The sequence below is a fragment of the Lissotriton vulgaris genome, chromosome 6 (genome assembly GCF_964263255.1).
Source record: "Lissotriton vulgaris chromosome 6, aLisVul1.2, whole genome shotgun sequence".
NCBI classification, from domain to species: domain Eukaryota; kingdom Metazoa; phylum Chordata; class Amphibia; order Caudata; family Salamandridae; genus Lissotriton; species Lissotriton vulgaris.
Window position 1 is genome coordinate 1,288,048,643 of NC_141694.1, and position 23,091 is coordinate 1,288,071,733.

A 23,091-nucleotide genomic window follows, 5' to 3' on the forward strand; every position below is an offset into this window, starting at 1 on the left:
GTGGACCTGGGGTCCGAGCAAGTGAGTACAATGCATCTGCATGCATATGGACTCGGTTCGCTCGGACACCCATGGAACTCCATGGGAGCCTGTATACTGGATGAGTACACAGGCTTCCATAGCAAAAAGGGGTGGTTGGGGAAAAGCAAGCATCCTGTTGCTGTCACCCCATGGTGCCCGCCACATTGTGCATTTTTGTGACGATAGGACCCATGGGTACCCTCACAGGTCCGAGTCGGAGGGCTCCAAGTGATGGGGGGCCTGCTACCGGCCCCAAAAGAATGATTCCGGCAGCTTTTTTGATCCAGACATACTGAATCATGAAGGCTGTCCGGAGTGTGCATCGTCATTTTCATGTGCACTGCCAGACCTGCTCTCCTTGAGACCTCCTGCTCTGTGGGGCTATGCAAGACATTCCTGAACTTTTCTCAAGACCACATCAGGTACCAGTGGGAGCTTTTGTTCTTCATGTGTCCCTGCAGTGACCCCAGCCTGCTCTACAATGAAGTAGGCATGAGCCAGGTTTGTGTGCAGGCTGGAAGCGTTTGACGGAATAATGTCAATAGCTTGTATTTAAGAGCCGTAATCTTTACCCTAAAATTGGAGCACGGACTACATTAATTTCTTTACAGTGCCATTTACACCCATTCCGTGCTGTTACTGCCATTTGGACATTGAGTGTGGGTTGCTCCTAGCCACTGTGATGATAAGGGACTTGACGGTAGTGCGCCGTCCACCCTGGGTCAAGGAGGGAACTGGAGAGAAAGATTTGTGAGAGCAGGAGAGCAATTGCTGCTGTGGTTTGACTCCTGAGAACCGTGATGGATAAAACCCAGATCTGTTGACTGGGTGTGAGTGTTTGATTGGTTCAGATGCTCCATCCGTCGCCACCCCCTTTTGTACCGCGTGGTTTGACTCCTAGGCACCCTACCTCTGGTGGAAGCTTAATGGCAGCACTACCATCGCCCAAAAAACACATGCATCTGCGCCTTCATCTACCCCAGCAGTTTTCCCTCCTGGTGACGTGGAAGCGGTTGGAGGCCCGAGAGGCTCTGGAAGCTCATCCTCAGCGAAGGAGCGGCCAATCTATGTTAGATGCGGGAAGATGGAACTTCCTGCTTCTCCCACGTGCTCTCTACTGCATTGTTTTTAATTAGCCTCTTAATTGAGCACAGCCTTTCGAAATGAATATGAAACTTCAAACTACAAAAGGTCGCCTTTCCCCTCGTCTTCAAAGCAGCACACAGATCTTTTGTTAAAGCCTTTGGTGCCCGAAACACTGATGCTACTTAACATCAAAGTTGTACATCTTTTTCACACAGTGCCATTCATTTTATCGATGTTTTACCTATTCAGTAATATTCATATTTGTATTGAAAAGAATATTCATTGATGATGTACTTTATTGTTCTTCTTAATATTTGTTGTCTTACAACACAATAGCAATGCATTTATTTTTAATTTTTTTTAAATATATTTTTATTGTTTTTCTTTGACAAGATACACACATACATATAACAATTAGCACAATTCGCTGTTTCATTTAGCATACACAAATTATGTAAAAGCGTTTGGTAGATGGTTGTTAAATGGCTGTAAATAAAAAAAGCTTATGTCTTATGTCAAGGGTACTCTGATCTGAAAACAGGTGCTAATGTTTCAAACCAAACTACATTTAGGACAGGTTTTTGAGTCATTTGCATTTACTAAACTGGAGCTGCAATTTAATGGCAAGGTAACCTTTTATTCAAATGTGTCACAGAGTCTGCTGCTGCCTTTAGATTGTTGGTGCAAGCGGAAAGATGGTTGGAAGGGACAAACTATGTCGACAGTATACCCTTCAGCACCTTTTTCATTACTAACCACTAAGCAGTAAGACAGGCTGTCCTGTACTACTAATTTAGAAATAGTGAATGACTAATATGCTGAGAGGTCTCAGTAGTAGTATATCCCCCCACCAAAGAGTCAGGACGGGTCTGTAGAAGTAGGAATTGAGCTGAGCAGACAAGGGATAAAATTGTATTCATAGCATTCCAATATTCCAATATAGCTCTTATTGAACCCAACGTGCTTTTCTAGAAAGAGCTCTAGATGTTGGCCGATAAATGGGAGCAGGGCTCTAAGTGGGATGAAAAAGCTGAGGGTCTCTCAAAGGGGTGTGGTCGGCGTAATTAAGGGCATGGCTTAACATACTTAAGCTAAAAATGTGTGCTTAGCATAGTGTCCTGCCCGACTGGTATTTTGCTGCTTCTGTCATTGCATCCAGGTATATAATAAAACAAGTGACATTACACCCACAACAAGCCAGGACTATTGGCTTTGTCAATGGCTGTTAGTTGCATAAGATAAAAATAGCAACAACTATGGCTTCATTGTATATAATATTTAAAATGCTTCCGTTCTAAAATGCGGAGACTGTGAAAGTACTATAACGAGCCTCTAAAGTTACGTCAAAGACAGTAAAGGGTGGTACTGCTGCAGATTTTGAAACAAAAAATTCACCAAAGGGGAGGGCAAAAAAGGAGAGCCCGAAAGGGAACCGTTCCGACACCTGCTTTTTAGAGCTGCCGGTGCTCAGCACCGGCAGGACCTGGCCCACCTAAAGCCCTATCATTTGCAATTGCCCATGGTATGAGAGGGAACAAGGTTGCTCCTTAATAAGAGATCAGTTTAAGTAAAAACCTCTTTCCAGAATTCTCAACCTTACATACTTCCCACATATGTTTCAATAGAAGTGCATCATTTCCCACAAAGAGTTTTGTATCTGCTGCATGAGATCTTGGGGGTAACTTATCTCACCGAGGGCAGGTGCACTACTGGGGTAGTACATTGAGTTTTATTACCAGCAGATCTGTATCATTTAACTTATGAATGTCTGCTGATTCTCATGTTGATGCTTGTAGGTACTCCCCCAATACTTATATCTTATGGTACATTTTTTTATAGGCCTCACAAGGTCTCTGCAATACTTGAACGTTTGTACGTTGCTTTAATATGACGATAAAATATTTGGAACCAAAAGGAGTTTTGTGTCAAATTCCAGGTTATAAAGAGATTGTTTGTGGTGCTTAGAATTAAACCTGATCCTGTATCTGACATTACTCGGTTAATATTCTTGTTGCAGTAAATACTCAGTAAAAGCCATCCCGAAACACGTAGGGGTATATTTACAAGGGTATAGAGTCACCAGACGGTCATTCTTAGTGACGTTCTGGTTGTCAATGCCCTTCACCATATTATTAAAGCGGCCTTAAGCCACTTATATTTGTTGCTGTGGACGTTCCACTGCAACACCCATTGTTTTTTGAAGCAGTCCCAGATTTACAATGATATGATAAATCTGAGGCAGCACCAAAAACGAACGCAATGCAATAGCAGGCGTTAGAATGGCACAATGAGGAGAAGTACATTTATTTCTCCTCTTTTTTGCTCTTTCTATGTGTGCTGCAGAAACAGCACACATATAAGAGCAAAGCGCCATTAATGATTGTTCATTTGCAGGAAGGTGTCCCTTCTCGCTCAAAAACAATCATTAACCCCTTCGCTGCGGGGCTTAATCCCCCGCGGTGTGGGGGGGGGGGCGCGCAAGGCACCGCGGTGCTGATGACGAGCTCAGGCTCGTCATGTAGCACAGTGCTCATGTGCTGGTGATGAGCCTGGGCTCGTCATGAGTCCGCCCCCTCAATGGAACGCTCAGCACAGCGGGGGAATTATCCCAACGTGTGAGCGTTCCACGGCTCATGACGAGCCTGGGCTCGTCATCAGCACAGAAGGGGTTAAAGAATGATGATTTACTTCTTTTGTGTGTGCTGTTTTCTGCAGCCCACATAGAAGTATCAAATTGCCAGCATTGACACCTTCCTGCACATGAACAATCATTCCCTGCAACACGAGAACCCTTGCACTATGGTACAAGGGTGCCTGCGTTGGCCCTAGGCAGCTAATGTGAGCGCCAGCGCTAGGGAAAAAAACAGGGGTGTGCGGTATTGTTGTGAATGAGGCACATTCCTGCGTTTTGGAAATGTCAGAGCACGATGCTGCCAAATTTGGCGCAGATCCATGCTCCGACAGTTCCTTGTAAATATGCCCCTTAATTTTCAAGAGTGCTCTAAAGTTAAAGAGGCTTCAATTATGCCATCAGACTAGAGTTCATGGCTGTCCAGGGTGTAGGACATGGAACTCCCATGGAATTGCCTTTTTGATTTTGCTGCTTAAAAGTACATTGGCATTTTATATAAATGGTGCCAGAATATAAATTCTGGTTTCCCATTTCTACATGTAACAAAGGCTTTTCCACTAGTAATCGTTATACGTAATGCAGTGTTTATTAATTTGTACCCGTGTCATGTATGTGTATAGTTTTTACACTTTGCAATAGAGCAACAACATTGTTGTGTGTGTATTTGGTGTAAAGTCATATGGCCTCATTTATGAGGCCTTGCGTCAGTTTTCCACTTCAGATGCGTCACTTTTTGTGATGCATCGGCAGCGTAAAACATGCCTCCTGTTGTGCACTATTTACAAAGTGACACATCTTAGCAGATGCGTCACTTTGTAAACCCCTGCGCTACATTATACCTGCATCAGGTATAATGTATGCAGGGGGGCCTTCCCCCGCAAATAGCCTTGTAGAAGTGACGCAGTGAAATCTATGAGATTTCACTGCATCACTTCCAGGACTCCGTTGCGCAAAAATCTTGCGCCTGCCTCACAGCCCCATGTGAAAGGACTCATTGCTGGAGTTGCATCACTTTTGTGACACACTCCAGCAATGCATCACTTTTGCGCTTACAGATATGTCAGAAATACTGATGTATCTGTAACTCCTTGCGACATGATGCGTCATACATTAAATATGACACATCAGGTATGTTGCAAGGAGTGCGCACTGAGAAGTGACGCATCGCTGCTTTCACTCAGTGACGCGTCATTTCTCATAAATGAGGCCCTTAATAGTGTGTAAGTCTGTTTAACTTTTGGAAATAATTATCAGTAGGATCAATTCAAACACTATTTGCCCCCCCCCCCTCCTTCCCCCTCCAGCCTAGCATCACAGGAAGTTACATCTCATTTGTTCCTCTTCATGAAATTTTTTTAAAGCCCATTTTAAGGCGCAGCGTGGGAACAATCAGTAATCGATGAGACAGAGAGAACCAATTAATACAACTTTCAAATTCCCGAGGTGATCTTGTTCATAGAAGTTAATACCAGTAGCTGCGAAGCAATCTACATGCTTTACGAAATAAATAAATCCACATGATTTCACAATGTTCGCAATTTTCATTTATTTAAAGCAATCAGAATGCTCAAAACTAAAAAAAAAAGTATTTCTGTGTACCGTTGTTGGGCTGCAATTGGTGGATTTGACCTTTCCTTACAGTGGGGAAGTTGAAAAGGTGAAGATTTAAACGTGCAACGTATTTTTCTTCGTGTTGTGACGCAGTTGCACAGAACACAGTTTCTTCACAATTAATTTCCCCCTTTTCTCTCGTTCCAGTGATGGCTGGGCCGACAGAGATGAGGTCATTGAAGGGTACGAAGCTGAAGCGAATGGGGGCATCACGATCAAACTGCAGTCTGAAGAGGTCATGTCATTCGACGAGTATTTTCTAGGCCTGCGGCTAGACACCAACACCCGCAACCCCTGGTTTAAGGAGTTCTGGCAGCATCGATTCCAGTGCCGCATTCCAGGACACCCGCAAGAGAACCGCAATGTTAAAAAAATCTGCAAAGGTAAGAAGAACCGTCCTTACTACTATTGGGGCACGTGTGCCGGTGTGCCATCGTTTTGATCACCCCATCGGAATTATCTCCCCATCGCATCTGCGCATGCGTACTAGCGTGATGCCTCAGTACTACTCGAGATTTGCTTCATCCAGCGTCATTGGAAGTCATTAGGGTGTGGTGGATTAGCTTTATGCTGATTTTGGCCTCATTGTGAGTTGCCTTTTATATACTAAAAACCAATATGGTGGGTACTGAATTAAATGTTTTTTTGAGCTACGCATCGTTCCTATCAAAGAAGGTCACATGATATATTTTTGAACTTACTTCTTTCCGCACTAAAACCAACATGTCCCTGTATTTACCTCCATACCTGTAGTTTTGACCTGCCAGATTTACCGAGGAACACTGGGTGAGGCCTTTATTGCAGGAAGTAATTTTCAGATGCATTAACATAGTGCTTAATTTAAGCCGGTTGTTTCCGGTGCTCAGCGCCAGCATTTAATTATTAACCACAAGGTGGCGCTATCTGGCTAATTTATAGAGGACCGCTGCAACAATTCATTTCTAATTCAATATACAATAAAAAGTTACTATCACCTGCCGCCCAGGCGAATCTTATAGCTTTGGGGGCCTGTAATAGTCCGAATTGTCAAACGTGTAGATTAGCAGTTTTGTTGTTATTATCATTGGCTGCATGGCAGGGTCAATGTGTGGTGCAAGCTGCAGTGTCGTCCCGATGAGAGCCCTGGCACTTATTTATTTTTACAAATTAAGCACTTCCATTAACCTCTTGACCACTGGTAGTTGCGAACCACACGCTAACAGCATTTGGGCATGGGTAGTAGAAAGATTTGGTACTCTTAAGTGAAGCTCAAGTGTGAACTTCAGGGTTACTGTCTCTGAGTGCCATATCTTCTTAGAGGTGGACTTGCTATGAGTTTATTCCTGGAATTCTTTGCAGCGGCTGAGTAACATGGATGTCACTGAAATGGCTGGGGAAGGAGGAATACTGCTACTCTTTTCATCAATGGATTGATGGCAGCTTCATCTCATTCGCCCCAGCAATGAATCACTCACACTTCTCAATATGGTAGTAGCCAGTGGATTACCCGCTGAGAGGGGACATAACAGGACATTCTGTCGATCAGAAAAGAACTTGTCAAGGGCAATAGATGAGATCATGAAGGACAGCCGCACAGTCAGGTTATCCTGTGGTCTTCTAAATCTAAAATTCATTCCTACCCCTGTTCTCTCTCCAACAGGATGGGCAGAAGTACTGTGTTATAGGGTACAGTTTGTTATGAGCTGATGGACCATTTTGCTAGTTCCTCTAGCGGAACAAGTGCTCAGTGATGATTCTATCCTGCTCTTGACGGACAAAGTCCTGAGAGTCTAGCACAGCTCTGGACATGAAGGTTAACCTCTCATTCAAATGGATCCACTTCCAAATGGACTGGTTTCAATGGATCATCCCTCCTATTCAACAACTCTGACGTATTTGCCACAGTCGAGTAACCATCAATTCTGCATCCTTCTCATGAGTATAAAAATGCCCCTAGTCATGTGTAAAAAACAGCACTGTCCTTCGATGGAGCATCCATGCCATATTCAAGCCACTCAAACTTCTTTCGTTTAAAGATGATAATTGCACTAATATTAAATCTGATAATAAGTTGCTGTTAGCAGTGCTTATTTAAGACAACACATTATCATCATCATCATCATCGTCATTTAAAAAAATTTCAGGGAGATTTTCTGTCCAGAAAATCTCCCTGATATTAGCTGTATATCTGCTTCATCCTTTTGGGACCTTGCTGAAATGCAGAAACCCCATTTGATTTCCTTTCGGGATCTGTGGTTCATAGGGGTGGCCCGCCAACCCAGTGCAAGGCTCTAGCTGCCTTCCGGAGCTGTGAGTTTGCAGTTCCCAAACTGTTCACCCAAACTTCATCCGCGGGGCAAACAGCTGCGAGATCTGGGACACTTGCGAATGTCGCGCTTGCTCTCCTGTGGGCCAGTATTCACTTGAGTCTTCAAGCTCATCACTATCTTCGATTTGGCAGCCCCTAGCCTTGGGCTTTCATATCTGCAATTCAAGTCAGAATTTATTGAGGAGAAACTACAGAGAGGATAGAGGGGTCTGCGGAGGCAAGATGGCCGACGCTGGATTGCTGTGAGCAGTCGCACTGTTTCCCCTCTCCAGCCTGAGGAGAAAGTAGTAGGATGCACAGAAGCTGAAACCCATTGTCTTCCTAGCTGTCTTTGAATGGCACTGACATGGCTGGTACACGACGAGACTGAGTCTTTAAAGTTAAGTTACTCAGGGTTAATTATTAAACAAGTTCACCATTGCTATCGAGCTTTCGACTGGTTGAAGAGAGGTGCCAAAAGCCTGATGAGTACGATTGCATTAAGGATTAAAAGGAAGACCCTTTTGCAGCAGGCTGAAGCACAAGTACGAGAGTCTGCGATGTCTACAATGCCTACCAAATCGACGAGAAGTGAAAGGCAGGAAATACAGAAAGAAAAAGACAAGAAAGACAAGAAAATGCCGAGTGGACCGAGTGATTCAACAGGGAGCAAAGCCTTGCGCAATCCAGGCGCCAATACGGGTGCTATCCCTAAAACAGGGGTCGTGATCGGAGGAAAAAAGAAACCCGAGCAGAAATGCAGCAGCTCAGATGAACATACTCTGCGCACAACTAATGTTACTAAACCCGGCAGGCAGCAAGACAAAGTTAAAGGCAGAGATACATTGTTGCGGCAGCCTACCGTGACGGAAGCTTTCTCCCCGAGAAATCACCAGCGCATGGACGGGATGCAAGCTCCAAAGGGCAGACGGGGGAGTGGTGGCAGCAGCGGGATCGGCGGCTTCACTGGCCCCGGAGAAAGCAGCGGAAAACCGGACGCTCAGGAGAGCGTCCTCGAGGACGCTGACGACGCCAAAAGTGGGGTTGCTAGGCAACGACCGGATCGCGGACTCGGCAGCAAGTCAGAGGCAGAGCCTGGAGAAGAAGATGCCGCTACTGACACAGCAGAGGTAGAGGCAGAGGCAGTGGTGCAATCAAGCCAAGAGAAGCTGCAGCATTCAGAGAATGAAGGAGAGGCGCACCCTGAAGGTAACACGGTCATTGACATGACTGAAGCTGGAGGAGCTACGGAAAAAAGTCAGGGAAGACAAGGCCAGTCTGCGGGTGAATGTGGTAACGCAGATATGTTAGGAGCCCTGCTGATGGTGGAAAATGATATGAAATTAGCGAGCGCGGGGTCCCTGAAAACATGGGGGAGTTCCCTCAGCCTGACGAGTAAAAATGGAGCTGGTGAAGGGCCAGGTAAGGCTGAAGGTCGCTCTGCAGAGGGAGATTGCTTCTTTTCTGTAAATGAGGAGTCAGACCCTGAACAAACAAGCACTGAAAGCTCAGAGGAGGGTGAACAAACAGACTCAGACTCAAGCATTGATAAAGATGCCACCCTTAGAAGGAAGTCTTTGAGGCTATCTAGACAGCTAGCAGGGGGGTTTGAGGCGGCCCAGAAGAAGTTACTATGGGATTATTCAGCGACATCTCAGGCATATCAGGACGGGGACGATAACAACGCAGGCCCCCCCCCAGCAGGCTCAGATACAGCGCATCAGCTCCCAGTTGAATTACTGTTTAATACCCTGAAGCAGATGCAAGCGGAGGCTAGAGCAGAAAGCCGTAGAGCAAGACAGGACGCTAAAAAAATTCAAATTACAATGAGGAAAATGAATAAGCTGTACGATGAACTAGCTGAAAGAGTAACAGAGGCTGAAGAGCGAACAGGAAAGCTAGAAGATGAGATGGGCGACTTCAAAACTTTTAAATCAGACCAAGAAAAACTTTCGGAGGATTTCCAATGGAAGTTGGAAGATTTTGAAAATCGCCAAAGAAGAAATAACATTAGACTTTTGGGTGTGGCAGAAGGGAGTGAGGGGCAGGACACAAGGCGTTTTGTGGTGAACTTGTTAAAAGGGGCTTTCCCAGAGTCAGATTGGCAGTGGGATAAAGAGATACAGCGAGCGCATAGATATCCCTTTACACTGAAACAGGGGGTCAGGAAAGATGGGCAGGGCTCCTATCCCAGAGCTATCTTGGTAAATGTAGGAAACTTTCTGCTGAGGGAAGAGATTATTGCCAAAGCTAGACCAGATAGCAAAAGGGTCTCTGAGGGTATCACATTTTTTGCTAGGCCCGATTTTTGCCACGTGACAGTGGAGAGAAGGTGGAGGCTTAGACAGCTGATTGCTCCATTCCAGGCATTAGGGTCAGAGGCATACCTTCTTTTTCCGGCTAAACTGAAAGTCGTAACAAAAGGGAAAACAAGGGTGTTCATTTCCGAAATTAAAGCACAGCAGTTCATTGAAGAGTTGAAGAATAGGAAGGGGGCTTGAGTCGATGGTAAGGAGTTAATAGACGGGTCTTCATTATAAGTATAGGGTTTTTTTTTTAAAAGGATAAGTGGTGCCAGGAATTCAGCTAGTGATGAGATTAGGCTGAGAGGGGGAGCGACTGACGCAATTCAAAAGCGGCCACATATAGGTCTTCTGACCTATTTGCCCGTAGAGGGGGGGGGGGACCAGGGTGGGAGGAGTGGGAACGGTGGAGGGGGGTGAGAGGGAGGTGGGTGGGGGAGAGGGGGGGGGGAAATACAAATGCATGATACACAATATATGACTCAGCACAGTTACACATCGTACAAATTTCAGAGTATGCAGTACATAAAAAGATCAGTACTTCATATAAGGAAACTGTGGCAATATGATGACGTGTAGAATCGCCTCAATTAATATTTGTGGTCTCAACTGTGTTAACAAGAGGTTGAGGGTGGCAGCGTTGCTAAAATCTTTGAGATTGGACTTGGTGTGTTTGCAAGAGACACATATTGAAGGTACAAGAGGCTACCTATTGGAACAACTTGGCTTTAGATTATTGGCTAACACTAAACAAGGGACAAAAACAAGAGGAGTAGCAGTTTTGGGTAAGGCTAGGGAAATAACGGTCAAAAGAAAGAAAGAAGATCAGTGGGGAAGGTGGGTTATCCTTGAAATCTGCTTTAAAGGGAAGACCTTTACACTGACGTCAGTGTATGGCTCTACTGATGATGATCCTGACGTTTTACAATACTTGGATATTGAATTGGCTCAATGGCCTGAGCCAATAGTTTGTTGCGGAGATTTAAATATACATGTTCCAGATGGCTCTTGTTTGCAGATGGGTGGACACTATGGTGGAAGGAAGAAGAAAGTATTTAAGGCTTTAGTAGATCTGGTCACACATAATTCCCTGGTGGATCCTTGGGTTAAATTACCACAACAGGTAGATGGTAGCACATTCTTCTCGGCCCCGCATAGGACTCTGGTTAGGTTGGACTATTTTTTAATTTCTAGTATAATACTACAGGATGTCCAAATCGAGAAACAACCTCGGATAGTATCAGATCACAGTCCGTTGATTTTAACTTTCAAATTAGGACAGGGGCAGAATATCAGGTCACAATGGACGTTTGAAAGATCGTTATTAACAGATGACGCATACAGAGCTCATATGGAAAAATGGATAAAATCCTATTGGGAAATTAATAGAGGATCCGCCAGTTTAGGAATTGTCTGGGACGCTTTCAAAGCGGGAGTAAGGGGGGAGACAGTTAGCTTTGTCCTGGCGAAACAAAAGAAGGAGAGGGCGAGACTGGAGGACGTAAGATTGAGACTGATAAAGGAGGAAGAAGAGCTTGCTTTAGCCTTAACACAGAATGTCCCAGTGGAATCACATCTGTTTAGAATTATAGCTTTAAAAGCAGAAGCGGTAGAAGGCATAGTAGAGAAGGAGGCAAATAATTATCTGTCCAAAAAGGAGAGCGCATATGAATTAAGCGAGAGGGTAGGACATATTTTGGCTGTCCGTACGAGACAGAGAATGGCCACTTCGGATATTAAAGAAATTAAGGATAGCCAGGGTAATATGGTAAGCGAGATAGAACAAGTGAGAGAGGTTTTTAGGGAGTATTACACTACCCTCTATACCCCAGAGAAGGAAGAGAGCGTTGTTGATATAGAGAGGTATTTAGGGGGAGTGGAGTCCTATAAATTGTCTGAAGATAGAAGAGAAGAACTTGAGATGGCAATGCAAATAGAGGAGTTTAACACCGCACTGAATAGCCTACCAACAGGTAAAGCTGCAGGGCCGGACTTGATTCCGGTTGAGTTTTACAAAGTATTTAAAAATGTATTGATTAATGATATGTTTAATATTATGATTTCAGCACAAAAAGGTGAAGGGGCTCCCCCATCTTGGGGAGGAGCAGATATCATTGTAATCCTAAAAAAGGGGAAAGACCCAAAAAGCACAGGATCTTATAGGCCGATCACATTGATGAATGCTGACGTCAAGATCTACTCTAAAATATTAGCCACAAGGTTGTCAGGGGTTATTGAGAGTCTGGTAAGCCCTGCCCAACATGGATTCATACCGGGTAAAGGGACAACACAGCATACCAGGACGGTGCTAACCATGTTCGATGCGGCGGGTGGCCTGGGAGACCCTATGGCAGCACTTTTCTTAGATGCGGAGAAGGCATTCGATAGGGTCTCTTGGAAGTACTTATGGCAAACTATGAGGTGGTCTGGGATAGGAGAGGGATTTATTGGGGCTATACAGGCGCTATATAATGATCCTATAGCCAGAATCAGAGTCAATCGGGGGTATTCAGCAAATGTTAATATAGGAAGAGGGACAAGACAGGGGTGCCCATCATCCCCACTGTTGTTTGCCCTGTATTTAGAACCACTGCTCCACAGATTAGAAGGCAATCCTTTGATCACGCCAGTTAGGTTGAATGGGTGCGTTGTTAAATCCCTCGCCTATGCAGACGATGTGGCAATACTTACCCCTGATCCTCAAAGGTCGATTGGTCAAGTTGAACGGGAAGCGGAGTTATTTGGGCAAATCTCTGGGTATAGTCTTAATAAAGCAAAGACCCAGATAATAGAAAATGGTTATTCTAACTGTAATGATCCGCGTGTGGTTACCTCGGCAGTTTACTTAGGGGTGGCTATTTCGGCAGACCTTGATAATGTTGTTGGAAATAATATTGCCCCCCTATTGGTAAAAGTCAAGAATGACCTAGAAAGGCTCAACAATTTACACCTGTCTCTGGTAGGAACCACAAATGTTATAAAAATGTTAATTCTCCCCAAGTTCCTTTATTTTTTTTAGAGCTATCCCCCTGTTTTTTGAGAATAAGTGGTTTAATTCACTAGAGATTATTTTGAATAAATTTATATGGGCACAAGGCAAGACGAGAAGGGCCTATAGATTTATGGCTTTGGCGAGAGAAAAAGGGGGATGGGGAGTGCCTGATTTCAGGATGTACTATGTTGCTGCGGCCCTGCAGTATATGCAGGGGCTAATTGGGGGAGGTGGTAAGACACAAAAAGTTACAAGTATGTCGACAGAAATTTACAAGGCTGTTCTGGGCGAAGAAGCAGAAAATTGTTTTTTAAATTGTACAGAGTATGGGTATTATAAAAGGACCAGGTTTAAAACACTAAATGCTGCTGCTAGAATCTGGAATGTCTTCTCAAAGAGGTCAGGCCTTGGTAGGTTTAATAGATATGTCAGATTATATAAGAATAGATCATTGCCTGCAGCAATTTTTGCGGATAGTACAATGGCTGGATGGGCTGAAAGGGGTATTGATCAGATTGGGGACCTCAGAGGGATTGAAGCGATGCTACAGTTTACAGATCTTGTGACGAAATTCGGCATTGATAGGAGATCTTTCTTTAAATACCTTCAGGTTAGGAGCTTTTTGGGTAATAAACAAGGAGGACCTGCAGGATATCAGGGTAATGAAATTTTAGATAAAATCCAATTCTCTGAAGACTGTACAATTAGGAGCCTGTATGCTTGCCTGGTGAAAGGAAAAACTGATGATATGGAGAAATTCAGTAACAAATGGGTATCTAAATTGAGTATTCCGAGAGAATTATTTCAAGAGTCACTTGAGCTTGCACGTACAGTTTTATGTTCGGCACCGCTACAGTCACAGCACTATAAAACACTGTACTTTCTATATTTCACACCAGCAAGAATAGCTAAATGGGGAGGCACTACGGGTACCACTTGTCCAAGGTGTAATCAACCAGAGGCAGATATAATTCATGTTTTCGCCTCGTGTCCACAACTGTATACTCTGATTGAAAATATAGAACGTTTTCTAATTAGGTCATTAAAGTTAAGCATAACCCTCACACCATCAATATTATTGTTGGGGTTGGACCAGAATGGAGGTATAGTACATAAAGAGTTTATCTTTGTAGCCGCTGCAGTTTATAGACTGACTATAGCTAGAGCCTGGTTAGATAAAAATCCACCTATCATGCAAACCTGGTTGGCTAATTTATTGGCAGCCTATAATTTGGAAAAACCTATTTATTCCAGGAAAGGGATTAGAGGTAAAATGAGAGGATTAAAAATATGGGAACCTATAACTAGATGGAAAGAGAATATTGGGCCGCAGTAAGGTTAAGGGCTATCCTTTTGTTGTTGGTTTTCTTTTGTTTTTGTCGTTCTCGCCTTATTGGTTTTTGCTATACATATAACAAATTGAGTCGTTATTGCCGATTCTATGTTTTAACTTGTAGGTAAATAATATGAAATGGAATACTTGTAATGTGTAAATATATGATGTGTAAACTGTGCAAAGTATGGAAATAATAAAAATAAGTAAAAAAAAAAAAAAAACAGAGGAGAAACTACAGTGGCAGATTATTTTACAACTGATGGATGGGTGAGGTCGTGGGTAAAACTTGGCAGATGCCAGAAGGTAAGGACCTGACGGATATCATGCTTGCATTATTATAGGTCTCCCAATTGCCAAACAATGGATATGGGTTTGATCCACACAATACCAGGATGAAGGCTTATAATTATATCTGTTGTCAGGTAGGGACCTTTCTCTTTGGTGTAGTCTGAATTATTACTTTTCATATCTGAATTTTGAAGTATCATGTTTCCTCTCTTTAAGTGGTAGATGTCAGAGGACTGGACTATGGGAAAGTGTATCAGCAAAGGCCACCACATCAGGATTGTTGTACTGCACTAGCAGCAATGTTCGCCTGAATATAAAGATGGTTTAGTAATAGTCCTGTTTACAACTCAAGGGAATACTATTCTGTCTCTTGTCTTTTTAAGAATTTGGGAGAGGAGCATGAGTATAAAGACTCTGTTGGTAGTCACGTGTGCCAATGCCACCCATGTTATTTAGACTAGGAAATATTTTCCAATCTAATATTATCTAGGAGAAAGTGGAGCAATCTGATATATCTCGAATTACTCCAAGCCCTCCGCTTCATATAGGAATTACTGTTCAGACCTGATGTTGATACTTAGTAAGATGTAAGATATCTTCTTCGAGATCGTTCTTTTTGAATTAATAGCCTGTTTTCTTTGAATTTATGGCCTATTTTGGACAGTTTCGGAGTATGAAAAAGCAGAGGTAGTAACTCTGCAAGTCTAGAGAGGCAGATTTACCTAAATCTAGTTATGGAGGTATCAAGGAAGACTTGTCTTGGAGTAACAGTGATTACCAGTATCTAATCAGGGCAACTAGATGGCAATACAATATCAGAAGGTGTGTTCGTGCTGCTGTCATCTAGAAGGTATACATTGAGATGAGACCCCTTTTTCTCATTTGCATTTTGGTGCATCTCATCATTTCCAAGTAAAACCGCCATACTGCCTAGATGTAATTTAATCTCCAAAAAACAAACACATTAATAAATAACTGTCAATCCCAGGTGTTGCCAACCTTTTCAATAGTGAGAGCTACTTCTCTTCAGTGAAACTCATTCTGAGCTACTGACACATATATCAATTTGATAATGCTGCATAAAGGGCAAGCAACTAAACACTTCCTGTAGAACACCTAATCATTCTGCCCTGGCATAAAAGCTATAAGCTGTTTGCCCCCAAGGAGCTGCCTTGCCCCTTTTTTTGTATTTGTATATCACGTGAGAAATGTGAGTGTCATTCCAAGGTTTGTGGCCCCTTTGTCATGAAATACATGGGATGCCACTCTTCTCAATTTGAGAGCTAGTGGCCAAAATTATTCTATTATCCTTCTAATTGCCACAAAATACTTTACTTGATGTACATAAACTGGCACTGCCTTAATGATTTAAGACATTATTGGCAAGGCCAGCTCTAGAGCTTTTGCTGCTGTAAGAGAAGATGCTCAAGTACTTCAAGGTACACACACATTCATAAATAAAATTATAAAGCTTTTTTACACATACATTTCCCCCTTAACTATGACCATTAGCAATTGATACATGCAGACTACATAGCACTCTACAGGTAAACATACCTCTGTAGAAGAAAGGAGAAAATGACCAAATGGGAGAAGAAAAGGAAGAAATGGGAAGGGAAAGAAGTAAAGAAAAGGAGGAAGGGAAAACAGGTAGGAGGAAAGTAAACAAGTACCAAAGAAAGAAAAGAACACATACAGGATGGAGACAATTACACAGAAATGCGGGCAGGACAGAAAGAAAGGAAAGAGTGAGCATAGCTGAGAAAAGAAAAGTAAGAAAGAAAGAAAGAAAGAAAGAAAGAAAGAAAGAATGAAAGGAACAAAGAGCAGAAGATATAAATCAGCAAAAAACAATCACATTTCGAAATGGAAGGCAGTAAGGAGAGTGAGAAAAGTTGAAAAGATGAAAAGGAAGAGAGGAGAAAATGGGGAGTAGACAGCGAAATAAACAGCAAGAACAAGAGGAAGAAAAAGCAGAAGATGAAAGTAAAGGAGGATCTGTGGACCTGCAAGGAAAGAGAGAAAAAGAAAAAAGAATGAAAAAGAAAGAAAGCTAGAAAGAGAAAAAATACATATAGAGAGAAAGGAGAGATAACGAGAGGATGGAAGAATAAAGATGGAGGAAAATATGGAATAGAAAGACAGACAGGAACAAAAAAAAGTTTGTGTACTGAAACTCTAATACATGTCTGTTTGGATACAACACAATCAGCCTCCAATTATGCTACATTTATTAAAATGAAAACAAGCATTAGCATAGCCAATAGGTCTCGCCTTTGAGACCTCATAAGTATTTAACTATGCAGCACAATATCCTTGGTCCAACATCAACTGTTGCATGGCTAAACACTTATAATGTCCCAAAGACGAGACCTATTGGCTATGCCAATGCTTTTTTAATGTATATTGATCTTTTATCTCTCTCAATAGATGTAAAAGCAGACAGCACGCAGAAGCCCTTTTCTGTGAAACATGTCTCCTCTTGATGTGAGCAATGAGCCTTCTGAAACGAGTGGTGCTGGCTGAGGCAGCTGCAAGAGAAGTCAATGGCCAAGGAGCGGAGGGGCATTCAGAATATTCTGAGAACCAAATCCTACAGCCCCAATAAGGGGAGAAGAGCGCCATAGAAATACTTGCAATAGTGTAGGCGCATGGCACACTGACAGGCATGGCCAACAGGGCCTCAAGCAGTGGAAGCTAAACCTGCTTTCAACCACAGAACAGGCTCGAGTGTGTGGATAAGGAGTAGAGTTTCACCACACGCAGAAACCCCATTCAGATATGGTGCCTGAAGCTACCATTCGGAAAGGAAAAACAGACCTTTTCTGGCTGCCACACAATGTGCAGTACATGTTAAATTGAAAACCACCTGTGGCAGGGGGCTTGCATCCATTAGTCACCATGGATTGTTCAAAAAGTGCGTACAAGAATGGAGACAGAGTCATCACTCTGGGCTTGGCGCTAGCATGCATATTAAAATTAGGTTAGGCGTCTCAGGGAAGCCCCTTATAGAAGTTTCTGCAGTGGTAGAGTACAGACAAACAAATGCAGCCGCCGCAGGGCTCCCTGCTGCAAGACCAACAGGTATGTATGTGAAAACTGAAGCAAGGGCAGAGGACGACAAGAGGCGAAACACGTAAAAGAGTTAAATAAGACATGCGTATTTAAATGTTTGACAAGTGAAATCACTTAAACAAATAAATCAATCAATCAATCAATCAGGACATTTGTTAAGCGTGCTACATACCCGTGAGGGTCTCAAGGCGCTGGGGGGGCGGGGAGATTGCTGCTACTGATGGAAGAACCAGGTCTTGTGGAGTCTTCTGAAGGCCAGTAGGTCTTGGGTCTGCCGTAAGTTGGTGGGGAGGGTGTTCCAGGTCTTGACTGCGAGGTGGGAGAAGGATCTGCCACTGGCGGTCGTTCTTCGGATGCAGGGGACTGTGACGAGGGCGAGGCCAGTGGAGCGGAGCTAGCAGGTAGGGGTATAGAAGGTCAGTCATCTGTTGAGGTACACTGGGCCCGGCGTTGTGGAGGGCCTTGTGTGCTGGATGAGGAGCTTGAAGGTTATCCTCTTGTTGACGGGGTGCCAGTGTAGGTCTCTCAGGTGGGGTGTGATGTGGCTACGGCGGGGATGTCGAGGATCAGTCGTGCCGAGGTGTTCTGGATGCGTTGAAGCCGTCTCAGGAGCTTGGTTGATGTTCCTGCGTAGAGGGTGTTTCCGTAGTCAAGCCTGCTGGAGATGAGGGCCTGGGTGACTGTTCTTCTCGTTTCGGTGGGGATCCACATGAAGATCCTGCGGCACATTCGTAGGGTGTTGAAGCAGGATGAGGAGATGGCGTTGACCTGTTTAGTCATGGAGAGGGTGGAGTCGAGGATGACCCCCAGGTTGCGTGCGTGGTCAGTGGGTGTCGGGGCTGCTCCCAGTGAAGTCAGCCACCAGGAGTCGTCCCAGGCTGAAGTGGGTGAAGCCGAGGATGAGGACCTCCATCTTGTTCGAGTTCAGCTTCAGTCGGCTGTTCCTCATCCATTCGGCGACGGCCTTCAGTCCTTCGTGGAGGTTGGGTTTGGCGGTGTGATGGTCATACGGGGATCCAGAGTGGACGGAGTTCATGATTTTGATGGTGTCATCGTCGTTGACGTTAGACCATGCGATCAGGTGGCTGGTGGACGCGGGATGGAGGTCTCGGTGGTTGGTGGGGCGGTCGTGGCATTGAAGCTGTTGTGGATGTCTGCGATCTTGCGGTGGAAATAGGTGGCCCGTGTGTCGCATAGGTCCTGCGAAGGGGGGATGTTGTTGGTGTTGGAGCTGGGATTGGAGAGTTCCTTCACAATGCTGAAGAGCTCTTTGCTGTTGTGTGCGTTGTTATCCAAGCGGTCCTTGAATGCGGTCCTCTTGGCGGTTCTGAAAAGTTGATGGTGTCGGCGGGTGGCGTTCTTGAGGGCCATGTACTTGTCTGGTGATCGGTCGTGGAGCCAGCTCTTCTCCAGTTTCCGGAATGCATGCTTGGATGCCTGGAGGTCTTCAGTGAACCAGGTGGCTTTCTTGCTGGTGTGGCTGTTGGAGGGTGTCTTGAGCGGGACGAGAGTGTTGGCGCAGTCGTCGATCTACTGTCGGAGGTTGAGGGCGGTGGTGTCGGGTTTGGTGGGGTTGGCTGGTGGGCTTTGGGCGAGGGTGGCAGCTAGCTGTTCTTCGGTGACTTTGCCCCAGCAGCGGCAAGGCATCTGTTGGGTGCGGTGGTGTGTGGAGGGCTTCCTAAAGGCGAAATGGATGCAGTGGTGGTCGGTCCAGTGGGGTTCGGTGGTGTGGTTGAAGAAGATGTGGGGCTTGCGGAGAAGATGGGGTCTAGCGTGTGACCGGCGGGGTGGGTGGGTGTTGTCACAAGCTGTCTGAGTCTGAGGTTGGCGATCAGGGTGGTGGAGTTGATGTCGTTGTTGTTCTCAAGGTGGAAGTTCAGGTCCCCGAGAAGGATGTGGTCTGTGGAGGCGAGGGCGTGGATGCTGATGAGGTCGGCGACGGAGTCGCTGAACTGTGGTCTGGGTCTGGGGGGTCTGTAGATTAGGGTTCCTCTGAGGGTGGTGTTGGGGTTAGTGTGAATCTGGAAGTGCAGGTGTTCGGCCGTGCTAAGGGTGTCATTGGTGCTGGTTGAGAGGCTGAGGGTGTTCTTGTGGACGATGGCAATTCCACCTCCTGTTCCGTTGGTGTGGCCTCTGCTGGCGATCTTATAGCCTTCCGGGATGGCTATGGCAATGTTGGGTGCTGAGGGGGGGTTCCGCCAGGTTTCCGTCAGAAAGGCAACGTCTCGGGCTGTTGAGTCGAGGAGGTCCCAGATTTTGATGGAGTGTTTGCGGGTGGAGCGAGTGTTGAGGAGGATGCACCTTAGGTGGTTGGGTTCGTTGGTTGGTGGTTTCGCAGGTCGGATGTTGGAGAAGCTGCAGTTCCGGCAGGTGAAGGGCCCTTGGGTGCACTTCGGGGTGGCCCGGTAGCAGTCCGGGGTTGAGTGCGTGAAGGGTGCTGGCGTCGTAGTGCAATCGGGTGACGTGGTGTCTTCGGGGTCCAGGGGTTCTGATGCTGGGTGCGGTCCAGGCATGGACGGGTGCAGATGGGCTTGCCTTAGGCGCACCCGCTGCACGTTGCTGCGTAGCGGCCTCCATAATGACGGGGAGGTGGGAGGGAGGAGCAGCTGGGTGGGGGAACAGACCAATGGGAGCAGAGGACAGGGCAGGGCAGGACAGAGCAGATGCAGCGGCGGGAGACATGGGGGAGGACGGCAAGGGTACCGAGGTGGAAAAAGGGCACAGAGATGCAAATACAATACAATACCAATAGGGCACAGAGATGCAATCACAATACAGTACAAAAGGTACAGAGATGCAATTCACAGTATTATACAAAAGAGCAAGGTACGCTAGATATGTGGGGGGGCCGCAGGGGAAGTAGGAGTGGGATCGGCGAGGGAGGGGAACAAGCACAGGCAAGGGCAACAGAGCAACAGGCAGCAAGCAATAAGGCAGCGAGCAACAAGGCAACAAGCAGGGGAAAAATAGCAATCACAGAACCAGTAATGAGGAAAACAAACCTAAGGGCCTACCACTGGCCACCAGGGATGAGACGGAGGTGGTAACCTGCGATTGGAAGAGGGCCTCGAACTCAGCAGCATCTGGGTCAGGGACACTGCGCAGGTAGGTGGAGCTACGCGGTGTGGGCAGTGACCTCCCTTCAACAGGGTCAAGGGTCGCAATCATTTAAGTATTTTCTTGCTCTGCAGCAATGGTTTAAGTATTTCTTGCTCTGCAGCCATGAGTGCTGTACTCCGCCCACATAAATTGATTCAGCACCTGGAATCAAGGTCTATGCCGTGTCTGAGCCACACAGTTCCGGTGCCCCGAAAGTAAAGCCATACCCCAGTTTAACAAGTCCCAACTTCATTAAAAGAAGAAGCCTAGGACAAGCATATGGGCGATGTAAATAAATGAAGGCACAGGGCGAGTGCTGTTTGATGTTATTGTAGATGGGAGGGGTCTACTTTAGAGGCAATGTAATGCTGACACGAGTGCTGAGATGTGAAACAGGAAATGGGTTTTGTCCTCGTAATTGTTTTCTTAGTGGGTGCAGACGTTTGTGTGTGTCAACATTTTCTTATTTCTTTAAAGTTTACGTTGAACTTTTATTTTACACGTACCTGTCCTACAAAAAAAATACATTTTTCTAACCCTAATTGTAAGAGTCCGAGCCTAACTTGTCACCATCTGCCCTGCTCTGAAACCTTATTGTCCTTAGAGCACCGGAGTTGCACAAATAACAAAGATAGTTTTGATGGCTACCAGGACAGTAGCCTGTCCGAGAGAGAAATCAAATTTTATTCTTTCCTAACATGGTCGCTGAGTTTCCAGTACTTGCCCTATTGTTTTGAGACACGTAGCCCGCCATAGTCGCCCGTTGCTAGTGCATGTTGGTATTGTAGGACTGGTGTTGCGTGTCAGAAGAAAAGGCGAGTGGGCAGGTAGGTAGTCTTTGCTTTTTTAATTGGAAACATAAGGTAACTTGAAATGCTTCAGTGCCCTCTGTTAGGTACTATTTGAGAGTACTGTGAAGCTGCTATATGTCGGGAAGTGAAGCAGACCGTGCGGAGTGGGTGTCACATAGCTCAGGAATACAAACAAGCGCGCGCCTCGAGCTAAAAGAGGAGGCAGAAGGGGGAGGGGAGAGTTGAGGGGGCCTGCACCAGTTTCCCTTGCAGGAGCGAGCAGGAACCATGTGTTAATTACAAACAGATGGTTTCAAGGCTCGCTACCGCAAGCAAATCGCCAAATGTGCTTTCAATGGCAACACATGCATGTTTTTGGGCCAAAAACTGAATCGATTTCTGAAGGTCTCCTTCTAAGCAACGCATGCGCGCAGCTTAGGCGAGACTAAAAATCATACAGACAATATTTATCAGGGTGAAGGTTTGAGTGCGCTTTGGTTTGAGCCATTTATTTTATGTGCAGGCTTTTTCCAAGCAGCAGCATGGGATTGTTTATTTAAAAAGAAGGTGGGCAGCTTGGTGCTCCATTTTCGTTCCTGTGCCTTACAAGGCCTGAGTTTAAAATTGCAGCATCAGCGAGGAGGCAGGCTGTATACCTCCATAATCAACTGAGAGGCAATGAGCTACTCCAAGACTTGCTACGAACTACTGGTAGCTCAGGTTCCACCTGTTGATCTTTCCCATGAATGAATGAAACTCCAGTGCACAAGTGTTTCATGGCCTCCTCTATTTTGCTTTAATATTTTAAGGCATTGTGGTCTATCTGATCCACAAAACGAATGCCAGAGATAGGGGGATAACTTCTTCACAGCCCATACTAAAATAAATATTACTTTTCTGCAATCAGGTAAGCCTCATCTTCTCCTTTCTGTATGTGTTTGGCAAATCTCCTTTAGGTTCATCTAACATATGATCAACCTCCAATTTTGAAAGGTTCGAAATGCACAATTAAGGAGGTTTTGTGTCCAGACTCAGGAAAAAGCTTTCAGAACACAATGCTTGTTTTACAGACTTAATAGAGGTTCTGGAACTTAGTTGGCCAACACAGAATCAATGACATGACTTTTGTATGTAGCAGCTTCTGTGCTTCATCTAGGTAATTTACCCGCTATTCCCTATACTCTAGCCATAGTTTACTGATTACGATCATGGAGACCTAAAAATGTTTGAGATTACTACTTTTCTTGTGTCTAGATGATGATGCACAGTTGTTTGGGATGTACTGATCTTTCTAAGGCAGCACTAGATTGATTGGCTTATTGTATGCCTTCCACTGTAATGGACCACCAACAATAAATACAATTATATGATGCTGCCCACAGGCTATGTCCAGAGTAACCAAAGCTGACATATTCATATCAGAAATTTGACTTTAGTTTTGATTCTGATTGTAGTTGACATTTGTGATCTATTTAGGCAATTCAACAGTCCCACTGCCAGGATCATACCATAACATATTATTTTTTTATTTGTTTTATTTTTCATTTCTATATATAGAAATAAACATGAA

The 23,091-nt window shown here is 44.9% G+C and overlaps 1 protein-coding gene across 1 annotated transcript in view; it reads left to right on the forward strand.

Annotated features, from left to right (window-relative positions):
- Positions 1-23,091, forward strand: part of GRM1 (glutamate metabotropic receptor 1) — a 1,947,075-nt gene that overhangs the window by 1,236,494 nt on the left and 687,490 nt on the right. Inside the window, exon 3 of the mRNA XM_086927421.1 lies at positions 5,498-5,733. Coding sequence (XP_086783547.1) covers positions 5,498-5,733 — 236 coding nt within the window. The remainder of the gene's footprint in view (positions 1-5,497; positions 5,734-23,091) is intronic.